We start from the raw sequence: 15,112 nt of genomic DNA, 5'->3' as shown, positions 1-15,112 counted from the left end.
TCACTTTCCCTGCTGAGAAAAATAAAATAGAAATAGCATCCATGAAATAAGAACAGGATGCTATTAAAAAGAACTTTAGGAAATTACAAATACAACACAGAATAGAAAACCTTAAACTCAGTAGAAATATTGGAATATAAAATCACAAAAATCTTCCAGAGAAAAGAATGATAAAGAGATGAACAACAGGACCAAAAACATAATGAAGCATCTCTTCCACCTCAAAAAAAAAAAAAAAAAGACCAGTCTAAGAGGTCCAACATCTGATTAACTGTTTTACAGAGTTAAAAAAAAAAAGGGAAGAAAATGAAAATGGGAGTAAATCAAAGAAATAAATCAAAAGAAAATTTCCCCAAACTGAAGACTCTAAGTTTACAAAATCATAAAGTTAAGAAAGCATCTTGCACAATGAATGGAAAAAGAGAGTCACATCATGGTGAAACTTCAGAATACTAGAAAGAGAAAATCTAAAAACCTTTGGAGGATAGGAAGCCGGGATGAAGGAACAGGAGTAAGAATAATATTAGATTTCTCAGTAGCAACATGGGACGACAGGAGTCAGTGAAGAAAAGCCTTCAAAATTCCAAAGGGAAAATAATTATAACTTGGAAGACTATACGCAGCCAACTACCAATCAAGTGTGAAAAGAGAATCAAGATACTATCAGACTTTCAACATCTGAAAACATCTATTCCCAAGTCTCCTTTCTCAGAAAGTTCCTAAAGGATGCTTCTCAACAAACAGGAAATTAAGAATAAAAAAGAAAGTGTGAGATCAAGGAAGCAGAAGATAAAAAACAGGAAAGAGATGAAGGAATTCCTAGGACACCTAAATAGTACAACTAGGTAGTATTTAGGTGCACAAGGATGGACAGGAGCAGGAAGGTGAAAGTGTCCACAAAAAAAATTTCTAGAAAAAAATTCATAAAATATTTGACTGGTAATGTGGAAATGTTTTTGAAAGGTGGTTTGTAGAGTTGCTGGAGAGTTAGAACTACCAACCAAAGCTTCAATAAAGGTTAAGCAATTATTAACTCTGATAAAAACAAAAGGTGTCCTGGAACACATGACTCTCTATACAGGAAATACATCTATACTTGCTGGCTCAGAACAAAATATTTACATACTCATAACAGCAAAATCACTAAGGATTCAACTAAGAATTGTGATGTATTCAACTAAGAATTCTGATGCATTATCCTGAGAGAAAGGGGAAGATACAAGAAAGCATAAATCATCATCCACCTTAAAAGTAGATCAATACTTTACTTCCCTGTGGGTAGCGGTAAAGAATCCACCTGCCAATACAGGAGATACAGGTTTGATCCCTGGTCCAGGAAGACCCCACATACGGCAGAGCAACTAAGCCAGTGAGCCCAACTATTGAGCCTGTGCTCTAGAGCTGGGAGCTGAAACTACTGAGCCCAAATGCTGTAACTACTGAAGCCCTCGCGCCCTGGAGCCCAGGCTCCACCTTAAGAGAAGCCACCACAAGAAGCCCGCCCACGGCAACTACAGACTAGCCACCCCCCCCACCCCATAGCAACTAGAGAAAAGCCCGTGCCCACAGCCCAAAAATTTTTTTTTAATTTTTAAAGATATATCAATAGGTAATACCTAAAATTGGAGAATGAAGTTAGCCGTTTTAAAATTATGATGGTAAAAATATGAAGTTAGTTAAGATTTGAGTGTCTCTGAGAAGTGAGACAGCAGGGACTGGTAGGAAGAAGTTACGTGGGGATATATCCTTCTTACTATAGGCTTTCTCAGCACAGTTTTAAAGTTATAAACAGCTCGTATGTCATATATCCCATATTTATATAAACGCAACAGTTTTACGTGAATTGACAGAGTCTTCTGTCCACTGACCAAGGCCGTCCTTCACTTTTCGGCTGAGATGTCCCAGTCTCCGTATGCTGTCCGCAGCACTGACAAGCTCCCCACCTCCTGCTCTCGCCTGTGTGTGCTAAGTTGCTCAGTCATCTCCGACTCTTTGTGACCCCATGTACTGCAGCCCGCCAGGCTCTTCTGTCCATAGGGATTCTCCAGGCAAGAATACTGGAGTGGGTTGCCATGGCCTCCTCCAGGGTATCATCCCAACCTAGGGATCAAACCCAGGTCTTCAGCATTGCAGGAAGATTCTTTACCTTCTGAGCCACCAAGGAAGCCTGAGAATACTGGAGTGGGTAGCCTATCCCTCCTCCAGGGGATCTTCCCGACCCCAGGAATCGAACCGAGGTCTCCTGCATCACAGGCAGGTTCTTCACCAGCTGACCTACCAGGGAAGCCACCCCTCACTACCAGAGTAATATCTGACTTTTCCTTTTGCTGTGATCAAGAAAGTCTCACCTTCCACAAATTTTAAGATTAATTCAACTAATCTAAAAACTCACTGTCTCTGACCCCTCCTTTTCCTTCACTGTGTTATGTTTACAAGGATCAAAGAGAATATACTATAGCTTGCTGAGTATATTAACACAGATTTCAAAGGCAACTATTTTATAGCAAGTAAAACATTTTTATGCAATTCCTTCTCTAACTTTCTTCCCAATTACTAAACACTACACATCCGAATCCTCTCTTCAAATTAGAGCAAGACAAAAACATAAAATTACCCACCAGGACCACTGTATACTTGGTATACCGTGACATCAGAGTGAAGGATACTATCTCCACCACCTCACTGGGCAGAGCTGAAATATTCAAATGTTAGCTAGCTCCTGACTAGAACAAAAACACACCCGCAGTTAAAATGAAGCCCAAACACAGCCATCCCTTCTCGTTGGCTTTTCACTTCTCACACACAGAAAACAGGCAAGGTGAGTGAACACCTGTACCTTGAAGGTGACAGGGAACATCGTATTCGATCTCATCGTGTCTCGAGGGGCTTAAGAACAGAGTTCCGTCCACCAGCGGGAACTGCTCGAACACCGGGAGCGCCCGGTGGCACAGGGCGCAGTTCACCACGTTCCTGTGGCTGGCGCTCAGGGCTGCCAGGATGAACTTGCGCAGGTCCTCGCCCTGGCCCATCTGGGCATCGTCCTCCATCCGCACGTGGAAAGTGTTCAGCTTGTGCCGGGGGATGTGAGTCAGGAGCTCGGACAGGTCCAGGCGCCGGAGGAACTGCACGGGCGCATCGAAGTGGCCCCCCCTATGAACGGACAACCCCGCCGGACTGTAGTCAAAGTGGGCGTTTCGGAACACGTGGCCCCCGACCAGGGCCTTTTTGTGAGGCTCCAGGTGGATGGCGTTCTTGAGGAACTCCCCGAGGTACCTGGAGGAGCGGGGGCCGCTGAAGTGGGCGGGGGAGAGGATGGAGTAGCCGGTGGGCGGGGACTGGCCCGGGGAGCCGCAGGGCGAGCGCGCCCCGTAGGCTGCCGCGCCGGCCCCGGCGCCGCCCTTCTCCTGCGAGTTCTGCCGGTCCATGGAGTGCCGGCGGGGCAGGTCGTGGCTCAGGCCTTTCTGGGGCTTGGAGGGCGGCCGGCACTTCTTGGCCTCCTCCACCGCCTCGCCGGGGGGCCTCCCGCTGTTCTTCTCCGACCCCGACTTCTTCTTCTTCTCGTCCTGCAGCCGCTTCACCGGGTACCAGTCCGTGTCCTTCTTCAGGTGGCCCTGGCCGCAGCGGCAGGAGCAGAAGCGGAAGGCCAGGTCGTAGCCCTTCTTGGTCCACATGTTCTGGCGGCACTGCTTCTCGTTCCAGCTGCGCGCGCGGCCGATGCAGTTGAACTGGACCAGGATGCTGCTCTCCCACTCGTAGAAGCACTGCAGGTGCATCCAGGAGCTGTGCGGGCACTGCTCGTTGTTGCACACCACCTTCTGGGAGTCGTCCTTCTCCAGGTCCACCGGCCTCCCGAAGCTGCAGATCAGGGGCGTCGCACAAGGGGCTTCTGGGGAGAAGCAGAGAGAGAGAGATTCAGCGGGCGCGCTCTGCCATTCCAGCCGGCGCCAAGAGTGAGGGCAAAGCGCACTCACCATCCCGCCTGAGCCCCTTCATGCCAAAGGGACAGCACGTTTCTGGTGTGGAGATTCCCACTTCTGGAATAACACCAGACCGGGTTAGAAAACGTTCACCACTTTCTTTGGGTGGGATGAATTTATTCTGTGACATTTGTTATCAGCTGAAAAAACCATTTAGCTTGAAAAAGCCCAAATCCTTCACAGTGCAATTAGCTGCACATCAGTACTTGCAACAGTCGTATGAGGTCTTCCTGAGACATGAGCGTAATGACAGGCAGTTTCAGGGTTCTTTTAAAAATGAATCACTCCGCTGAACTAGAAAATAGGATGCAGCTAAGGAACCAACAAGAGGGCTTCCCCAGTGGCTCAACCATAAAGAATCTGCTGGCCCAGCAGGAGATGTGGGTTCCACCCCTGGGTTGGGAAGATCCCCTGGAGGAGGACATGGCAACCCACTCCAGTATTCTTGCCTGGAAAATCCCATGGACAGAGGAGCCTGGTGGGCTACAGTTCATGAAGTCGCAAAGAGTTGGACACGACTTAGCAACTAAATAACAAGAACAACTGAACCAACAAGTTCAGATGGTAGCTCCAGAAGGGCTCTCAAACCCTTTCTCACAGGGTTGGGTAATCCTGAATACCATGGAGAAAAGAAAACAGACTTGCCTCATCCCCAGCACTCTAGAATGATCTGATACCTAATGGCGGGATGTTTGATTAAACTAATTGTTTGTCTACAGAGAATTACACTGCCAGTTCATGAAGAAAAAAACAATTCTCCTTAAGCTATGAGGACAGCAAGCAGGAACACAAAGGTATCTCTACCCACAGGGTGTACAAAAGGCCAAGCAGGTTCCCAGAAGGGAGGTAAAACTTGGTAACACAGAGTAGACCCCATTTCAAGAAGTAAATAAGATTTATGAACATTTGGAAGCTATGCAATTTCCCTAAACCTTCCCAGCATCCCCGCTGCCCACCGATGACAAGTACAACATGCCACCAAACGAAGCGACGCCAATGATGGGGCCCATCAAGCCGATGGTCCTCTATGGTCCAATCATCCCCTTCAGTGTGGGATTCCAGGAACTCAGCAAAGTGGCCCAAACTGACTTATCCACCTCCATGACTACTATGGCTTCCCCATCTACCTCCTGGGAGTCACAGTGCTTCATCTTCACTTGTCCAAGCCCCAAGTGCCCAGGGTAGCAATTTGCAGCATGAACTCTGCAGCCTGACTGCCTGGCTGAGATCTCCAGCAGTACCACCGATGAGCTGTGTGCTCGCTGACAGCTTACTTCTCTTTGTGTCAGCTTCCTCTGTATAAAACGCAAGTGTCAACTGAATAGACTTTATATGGTTCTTAAAAGGATGAAATATATGGACACACAGGTGGTGCTGAGAGCAGAGCCTGGCATGCAGTAAACCACCTCTGCTTCTTCCCATTCTTCAAGGCCCACCTCTAGACACCAGGACCCCCCTCTTGCCTTGCATCCTGATCTCCCCACTCCCAGGAAGGTTCTGATCTGAACCTTTTCTGAGTCCACACTGTGGTCTCATCAGGTGATGACTTAGGTGAGGATGCCTATTACACTTATCTGATTTCCTGGCACCACTGGGCTTAGATCTTGCACACATCCAGTGCTGCATAAAGGCTCCCTAAAAAGACACTGGCACATGAAACCCACACATGATAAGCAGAGCAGAAGGGAGAGGCTGTGATCCCAGCAGAAAGACTAGGGTAGGGAAGCACACTGCAAAGAAGAGTTGTGTGTACACTGGGTAAATTAGCTGTAGTCACCTAGGCTCCAGGTGACATTTTAAAACATAGTGTTTTAAATGTTAATTAGTCAATTAAACAAAGTTCAGTGGCTTTTATCATCAATCCTGCAGAGCAACAGCTTTGAAGGGAGCAACTCTGAAATGTACAGACAAAAACCAAAATGATATTAACCCAGGACTAAGGAAATCAAATTTAAGAATGACCCAGGAGTACCTCTGCATTCACAATATCCAAAACTTTAAATTTTAAATGTTGAGATTGACTTGATGTTTCTTTTAAAAGTATTTTTCACATTAAAGAAAGGTAGACTAAAAGGGGAAAAATTATTCTTACATCTTTTTTTTAAAGTTCCAAGTGCATATCATTCAACCAATCCTGAGCACTTCCTACATATCATGTCTTTGGACTTGGAAAGATTGGCAAGCCATGGTAAGAGCTCTAAAGACGTTCGTGCCTGGACCACATGCACAGAGGAGAGAACACAGCCCCACGTCCCTGTCCCTCTAACACCGTCCGTCTTCATCGCAGCCATTCCCACCTGCTTCTCCAGGGCGGACTCCACAGCGAAGTGTCTCCACTCCAACCTGCCAGCTCTGCTGGTTCACATGGCAGCCACTCTGATGTGGCCTTATGGTTAGATCTCATAAACATACATAAAACCAAGTGTATGCATGCTAAGACACTTCAGTCTTGTCCAACTCTCTGCAACCCTATGGACTGTAGCCCACCAAGCTCCTCTGTCCATGGGATTCTCCAGGCAAGAATACTGGAGTGGGGTTGCCATTTCCTTCTCCGGGAGATCTTCCCGACCCAGGGGTTGAACCCGGGTATCCTGTGTCTCTTGCATTGGCAGGCAGGTTCCTTACCACTAGCGCCACCTGGGAAGTGCTAAATATAGCATTAGCATGCGTGCGAAGATATGAAGTCAGGGCTTGTTTAACACCAAACATATGCAAAAATAGACACCTCACCCTGTTACATACCTCCAGCCTTAGGGCGAGCCTCTGAGGAACAGGGTGAGGAATAGGGGAGCCTTGGGAAAGCGCCTCTGACAAGGCTTTTATATCTACACAGCCTTCTTTTTCTTCCCCCCTTTTCTTTTTCTTACACAGGCTTCTAGTGAAGCCATGGAGGGCTTGCCTTCCTGCTCAAAGACACGATTTCCTCCAGGATTTGTTTGGAAAGGCAGCTGGGAAGAATGAAAGGGGTGTGGGCGCCAGTTCCTCTACTGACTAGTTGTTTGACTTGGAGCAGTTTCCTCATCTGTAAAGTAAGGATACAAATGCCTGCGCTCACTCACCTCAAATACAGGTGCAAGCGCTTTGTGACTGTAAAGTTCCATAAAAACTCTTCTAAATTTAGTGCTCCCCCACTAAATGCAAGCTGCTCCAAGACATTTAGAAAGTAAGTCAATAAATGAATTATGTCATGCCTTTTTTTCAGTTTCCTAAGTTTTGCAATTTACTGAAACATATAGCAAACGTTCTTTTAACTGTAAAAAACAGCACTAGTGGCATTCAAATATCACACCTGTAACAAAACTTGCCACATTATAGAACGTATTTGATTGTTTCCTGAAAGCTACTTCTAAATTTAGAAAATTCCTAGCTATCAAGAATAGTAGTCCCATAAAGGTATAAATGAGGGGAAGTGAGGAGAAGGGAATCCTCACGTTCAGTGAGGGCCTCTGATACACGCAGCCCTCGGGACTCTAGTCTGAGCTGTGTTGCCTAACAAGCAAAATAAGAAAATGTTCCTTTATATGAAGACAGTGTGGCTTTAAAAAACATACAGGAACTCTCCAGTACATGTTTTTACGGCTTCACCATCAAACATCTCACACTGTTTCTATTTCTCCCTGCCCAAGTGAAAATAATCAGGGCTCACCTCCTTCTGCTCCCTGATGGCTCAGTTCATAAAGAATCGCTTGCAATGCAGGAGACCCCAGTTCGATTCCTGGGTGGGGTAGATTCCCTGGAGGGATAGGCTACCCACTCCAGTATTCTTGGGCTTCCCTTGTGGCTCAGCTGGTAAAGAATCCACCTGCAACCAACTCAGGAGACCTAGGTTCGATCCCTGGGTTGGAAAGATCCTCTGGAGAAGGGAAAGGCTACCCACTCCAGTACTGGCCTGGAGTCGGACATGACTGAGTGACTTTCACTTCCACTTTCACCTCATTCTGGGCAAAAATCTCAAGTCGTTTCCAGTCTGGACAATAAGATAAGGAGGCTGACATCACTTGGGCAACATCTGTCCCTCTCCATCTCCTCCTGTATCCTTCCTCCCACCTCAGGCCTTGGTGTCCCCCTCCCCACCCCCACCCCTGGGACCTAATGAAAGGGAAGGATCTGACAGTGGCCATTTACACTGGCTGCCCAACCAACCCAATGCTCTTGATGATAAACTCGTTCACACTGACAGGAACCCCCAAACCAGACACTGCCATTTTCAGCTTCTTAACTGTGAAATTAACTGTTCTCACAGCTCTTAAAATAATTTCAAGCATCACAGGCAGGTGGGGAGTTTGGCGGGGTGGAGAGGCTTCTGAAGTCATGTGAGGCTTTCTAGACAAAGCCTAAGGTAGGGACTCGGTCACATTCATCCTTGCAAACCCACTACAGTGAAAACTATGTCATGTGTCTAATGAGCGTCTCGTGGAAGGCAACTAGGGCCCAGTTAGATTTAGATTTAGGAGTCTGCAGTGACGGAGTGCTGCAGGAGGGAAGGCGGGGAAGGTGGCCCCCGGGGAGCTCGGCCCTCTGTGCATCAGTCTCCCCAGGCCTTGGAGACTCAGCCAGGAGTCCCTCTCGGGCAGCACCTGGCCCTCACACTCACTTCCTCAAACTCACCGTGATCTGTTCCACCCTCCTTCAGCATCCAGGTACCAAATGCAAACTTTAAGGTTTCTGAACAACTGTTTTATGATACGGCTCTGTTCCCTGTTCCATACAGTAACTCCTCTTAGTGGGAGCACACCCTCGTGTCTGCAGAGCAAGTTCCCCGGGCGGGGTGGGGGTGGGGGGAGCGACTGTTCTGACCGGAGGATGCGCATCTATCTCCAAGCTTCCTGAGGGGCCAGAGCATGGTGATTGAGGATGCTGAGTCTGGAGCCAGCCAACCAGCCTGGATTGACTCTCAGCTCTGCACTTAGCAGTTTTAAGACCTCTGACTAGTCACTTCAACCTCCCTGGGCTCCTTCTCACCTGTAAAACGGCAGCAACAAGAGTGAGCACCTACCTCAGAGGGTTGCCGTGAATATCAAAGGGGTTATTGAGGCAGTTTGAATGATGCCCCGCCCATAATGAGCACCATTTAAATACAAGCTGTTATTATTAAAAGCCCTATCACTTTATATTACTTGATGCAGAAACAAAAGGACTGCATTTAGAGCAAAGCTACAACCAGGAAGTGACCATCCTCCTTTCTCCATCTGTAAGTAAGTGCAAAAAATAAGTGCTTTCCCCCCACAAACAAAGCAGGGTGGCATGCATAAAATAAGTCACTAAATATGTACTGACAAATTTTAAAGAAGCAGAAGGAAAATTCTGTTCTCCTAGCCCCTTAAAGATCTTCTACTCAGTGTCAGCCAAGTACCTTGCTATATGTAGTTTTCAACCTAAAAAGATCTTTTCCAAGCCTGGGTAACAGGGATTCACAAAAAGCATGGCTGCCTTTGATTCATGAGATGTGTTCCTAAAGAACTTACATAATTCAAGACTGATTATCTCACAGTCTGCGGGTGGAGTATGGGGAATGCATCCTCGGAACACATAAATCTGCAGCCCAGCCGCTGCGCTGCATTTTTGCTTTACTGCTGCTTTTTAATATCAGCATTATCTCTAATATTTCTCAGTTGTACCTCATAAATTGACAGTATGGCATAGCACAGTGTTTTATCCTATTTCTGTTCCAAAATTACAGATTTTCAGGATGTTTTCCAGCATGAGTATTATTAGCACAACTCAGATACTCTGAACGCTGTAATAAAGGTTTGAGTTATAAGCTAATTTGAAAATAATAACACAAATGTCACTTAAATCCATGAAGGATATCTGTAAGCAACAAGAGTTCACATAGTATTGCCAAGGGTTAGAAGGTATTTCTCTTAAAAAGAAAAGGATGTGACATTGGGTAACAAAGCATTTTTACAATTCAGTTGACCTGTTGGCTTTGAAAACAGAGATGGCCTGATGCATAATTTGGGCAATGTGCCTGCCGAAATTTTGCACATAACATGAAACTTTTATTATCATTTATGTTGCCATATGCTGCCATATGTTGCCATATCATTATGCTGCCATATGACCCAGCAATCCCACTTCTGGGCATACACACTGAGAAAACCAGATCTGAAAGAGACACGTGCACCCCAATGTTCATCACAGCACTGTTTATAATAGCCAGGACATGGAAGCAACCTAGATGCCCATCAGCAGATGAATGGATAAGGAAGCTGTGGTACATATACACCATGGAATATTACTCAGCTGTCAAAAAGAATTCATTTGAACCAGTCCTAATGAGATGGATGAAACTGGAGCCCCTTATACAGAGTGAAGTAAGCCAGAAAGATAAAGAACATTACAGCATACTAACACATATATATGGAATTTAGAAAGATGGTAACGATAACCCTATATGCAAAACAGAAAAAGAGACACAGAAGTACAGAACAGACTATTGAACTCTGTGGGAGAAGGTGAGGGTGGGATATTTCAAAAGAACAGCATGTATACTATCTATGGTGAAACAGATCCCCAGCCCAGGTGGGATGCATGAGACAAGTGCTCGGGCCTGGTGCACTGGGAAGACCCAGAGGAATCGGGTGGAGAGGGAGGTGGGAGGGGGGATCGGGATGGGGAATACGTGTAAATCTATGGCTGATTCATATCAATGTATGACAAAACCCACTGAAATGTTGTGAAGTAATTAGCCTCCAACTAATAAAAAATTAAAAAAATAAAAATAAATAAATAAATAAATAAATAAAAACATGAAACTTTTATTATCATTTATGTATCAGTTGAAATTTACATAATTAAATTTGCATACAATGGGGTCACGTGATACTAGGAAATAAATTAGCAGGCTGCCTTTTCTCCTGCTTGGAGATTTAGATCTTGAGGGCACTGGATCACAGAGAACTACACAGCACCCTGGCATTTCATGTACTGCATGCACTCACTCTGAAGACTGGTCCATGAGCTCTCGGAACCAAACCACAATATCACAGGACGAAGACAGAACTCCAGGTTAAGTACATGTGTATGTGCACGTGTGTGCCTGGATGTGTGCATATATGTAACAACAGACAGACTGCCCAGCTATTAAACCATCCCACTGTTGAGCCTCCAGAAAAGACCTCATGTTATCCTCCAGTACTGTAATCCAATTTTAAAGTATTTTCCTTGCTTCCATGAAACACTAAAAAACCTGATTCTGATTATCCCTGTCAATGGCCTCCCCTTTGCATGCACAAATATTCCAAATACAGACATAATCAAAACTTCAAAATAATATTTTTATGTGATTCCCATTTACCACCTAAGTTATAAGTACAGTGTCCCAAAACTGTTGGCTTACTTCTCTCATGGTGCATCCAGAATGGTGCCTGAAGGCCAGAGGCCACAGTGGAATTGGGCCCTCCCCTTGCCTCTGGATTCCCAAAGGCCTCAGCTGAAAAAACAAATGGCTTCACCTCCCCCCAGTCTGTCCGACGGGTAAAACATCCAGCTGTGTGATCAACTGGCAACAGGGGTCATCTGCAGACGAGGCACCTGTCAGAAAATATGCCCACAACTGACTGCTCTTCAATACCGTCCAAACATTCTACTGAGGGAAACAAATTTTAGGAAAGATGTCATAGATGATGTCCACACTCTTCTAGATCTGAGCTCCAGTGGGGTGGTCTGGCCTGCAGTGTCTTATTAAACCAATACAGGGGTTCTTGTTATGAAGTGTAAATGCCTTTTAGATGCATCGTGCCCTCTCTGGGTCATTCAGGTCTCCACTCCAGCCCTGTTCATGTACTTATTCACACGCCAGGACCCTGGAGGCATCTGAGTGCGTCAGCCTTGCACCAGGTAAAAGCGCTCTCTTAGTTGAGCCAGGTGTCACAGGGCTGGTCACCTGGACCACACTGTTTTATTCCCTGGACAGGCTGCTTTTCATGATGCGCACGCATGCATGCTCAGTTGCTCCATGTGTCCGACTCTTTGTGACCCCAGGGACTGGAGCCAACCAGGCTCCTCTGTCCGTGGGATTCTCAGGCAAGAACACTGCAGTGGGTTGCAGTGGCCTCCTCCAGGGGATCTTCCCGACCCAGGGATTTGAACCCGTTGTCTCTCATAGTATGAAGGTATTACATGCATTGGCAGGTGAATTCTCTACCACTAGTGACACCTGGGAAGCCCCTTAATGATGTGAGCAGGCCTGATAAATCTGTTTTATTTATGAAAGGATATTGTTGTGGACAGTGCTCAGTATTTTATGACATTCTGTGACTCACTGGTTTTGTTTCACTTTGCTTTTTGCCTGATGGACCCTGGAGTGCAGGCCTCTGCCTCTGTTTGCCTCTTCCCTCCGGGTACGAGAAATCGGAAAGCCGCGTTTGTGACCCACCTCTTGCAATGCCCTAAGATATCCACTATTTTTCCTAACAGTATCATCCCTATTGCTAATATTCTCACTTATTTATTATTTCTTATAGTATTACATGTATTTTTGAAAGCCACTTTATTTGTAGGAGGAGGCTATAAATGATCAAAACAAAAATCCATTCCCCACCTTTTCCTGTAAATTTCAAACCAGCTTTGCCTAATTCATATCAAACTGTGGACTTGGGGTGGGGGCCAGATGATCTCCTCCCTCCTCACTTTCCAAAGTCGGCCAGAAAAGGAGGCAAACTGAGAGGAGAGGCCAGTGCTGACCCACAGAGCCCATGAGCCCCCACAAACACAGCTGTCCCCTCTGCCTGCCTGCACCCCACCCCTGAGGAGCGGCTGCTGCGGCATAAGCGCTGAGTCCTGGAGCCGCGGTGCTCACTGGCTCCACACTCGCACTCCTTCCCCTGGGTTCAGCCCCTTCAGCTTCCCATCCTGCTGTTCCTACCTAGCCATCCACCTGTTCCCAACCGGCCTGGTGTCTCTCAGACACATCCCAGGCTGACTCCTGCTGCTCAGAGCTCTGCCGGCCAATCCAGCCCCTCCGGCCTCCTTGTCCCACCTGGACCAGACAGATGCCTCGTCCATCACCTGCTCCCAGCCTCCCTGGTGAAGTTGAGACATGATGAAGTGGGCTCTGGCGCCTGCCAACTCCAACCTACCTCGTCGTCTTCTGGGAAGAAGGGATCCTGTCTCTGGGACTCTAACCCACAAAGCCTAGACTCTGTCATCCCCATGTGGGCCCAGTCTTGTCTCTACTCAGCTCTTCCCAACAGCAGACTCTTTACCTCCCCTTCTTCCCACTCCTCCCTCACCTAGCAAACCCAGGAATTCATTTCCGGCAAATAGGCAAAGGACAGTCCCATGTTCACTGCAGAGACTAGCTCTAAGGGGAAAGGCAGACAAAAGAGCAATGAACTGCGAAACGGCAAGTATTACAGATGTGGCCACACAATCTGAACCTGCTGCGAGGTTACGTGGCCACTGACAGCTACAAGAGTCCAACCAGCTTCACCTTCCAAGGATGAACGTGTCAATCGCTCAGCTGTGTTTGGCTCTTTGCGACCCTATGGGGAGGGTAGCCATTCCCTTCTCCAGGGGATCTTCCCCACCCAGGGATCGAACCGGGGTCTCCTGCACTGCAGGCAGATTCTTTACCATCTGAGCCCTTAGAGGATGGCAAGTAAAAAAAATGCCACTGTACAACCTAACAACAAGAATAGCAGATTACTACAGCCATCGAGCCTTTATTAATGGCATTAGCAATTATAATGACAACTTGTTTTAATAGTAAAAGTCACGTCCATTGGTACACTAATTATAAACACATGTACTCACATATAAGAATATAAGAAAAAAACAAGTTTATAACATGCCAACTGAAATAAGGCACACAGTCATACATAGGGGTATGAGTGTATCTATGAATAACCAGACATCCCCCTAACAGTGTAATTTCATACACATGCATGTTTACATGCATACACACCTACTCTAGATGCAATATTACTTCCACAGTGAACAACAACAAAAGACCCTGGCTTTTCCTAACCAAGTTCTTCAACAGTTAAATTTTAGCCTCAAGATCCACTGTAAACCCCAGTCCTTTTGGCAATTACAATTGCCAGTAAACAACTATTAGCTTTATAGTTTGCTCCTTCTCACGTCACTGTTTGAATATTGCCAGCCTAGCATTAGCCTCGGCAGGGATCTGTCAACACCTTTTGGAATTCTGACCACATTCTCCAAGATATTAATCTTCCCTTGCCTTCCTGCCTGGCATCAATGCAAATTCAGTGAGCATCTTCTCCTTGCAGTAATATGGGGTTTTGAGGCTTGCAGGTCCAGTAGGTTTGCTTCATCTTTCTTTTACAGACACTGGAGAAAAGAATCATGAAAAATATAGAAAAATAAATACACAAATAAATATCTGAAATCAGGATATACTGATAACACTCTGTGCACTGATGTGATGTCTTCAACAGTTCCACTTTCCTCCTCTGCTCCTGGGATGAATCAGGGGATGTCAATACAGTACATAACAACCCTGAATTTCTGCCATCCTCAAGACTAATCGTGAACACAGTAAAGGTTTATTTATCATCGGCAAATATTACGGATTTGAGGCCAGATTTGGTTTCCAGGTTTTTTAATAAGCATATCCAGATATGTAGATGTAACACTGGTTTACTAGGTCTGACACACTAGTTTTGGAATCTTTACTATAAGGAAGTCAAATACTGGATAACATGAGCACTTGATTACAGGTCTCTAGAGAGCTGGACATTTGCAAAACAGTACAGTAGTTATATTCTCAAAATGCTGTAAAAAGTCAAACTACACAGGCAAACTTCACACACAAAATATTTCAAACTAATCTGGTCTCTGAATGAGGTGGTTTTCTTAGCAGATTTATTATACTTAATTAATTAAAGAAAGAGCTTTCAAATTTTCCAGAATACTAATAAACACTCATCTGAGCAAATGTATGGCTTCTTTTAATAGTTATCATTTAATAAAGACCCTGTTCTAGGGGACAAAATAAACACACCAGGGTCTGTCTCAGGGTTAAACACTTAATACAAAAGGAAAGACACTTAGGGTCTCTGAAAATCAGCTAATTACAGGTCAATTCATTAACACTTCTGAACACCTGTTATGTGCCCCGTGCAGAGCTTCATATAGGGGCTGCAAATGATGAATAAATTTGTTAG

At 45.7% G+C, this 15,112-nt stretch overlaps 1 protein-coding gene across 1 annotated transcript in view; it reads right to left on the bottom strand.

Annotated features, from left to right (window-relative positions):
• The window catches only part of HECA (hdc homolog, cell cycle regulator), a 43,936-nt gene that overhangs the window by 10,247 nt on the left and 18,577 nt on the right, over nt 1-15,112 (bottom strand). Inside the window, exon 2 of the mRNA XM_043456941.1 lies at nt 2,837-3,886. Coding sequence (XP_043312876.1) covers nt 2,837-3,886 — 1,050 coding nt within the window. The remainder of the gene's footprint in view (nt 1-2,836; nt 3,887-15,112) is intronic.

Source organism: Cervus canadensis, chromosome 33 (genome assembly GCF_019320065.1).
Source record: "Cervus canadensis isolate Bull #8, Minnesota chromosome 33, ASM1932006v1, whole genome shotgun sequence".
NCBI classification, from domain to species: domain Eukaryota; kingdom Metazoa; phylum Chordata; class Mammalia; order Artiodactyla; family Cervidae; genus Cervus; species Cervus canadensis.
This window is presented reverse-complemented; position numbering and strand designations above follow the sequence as displayed.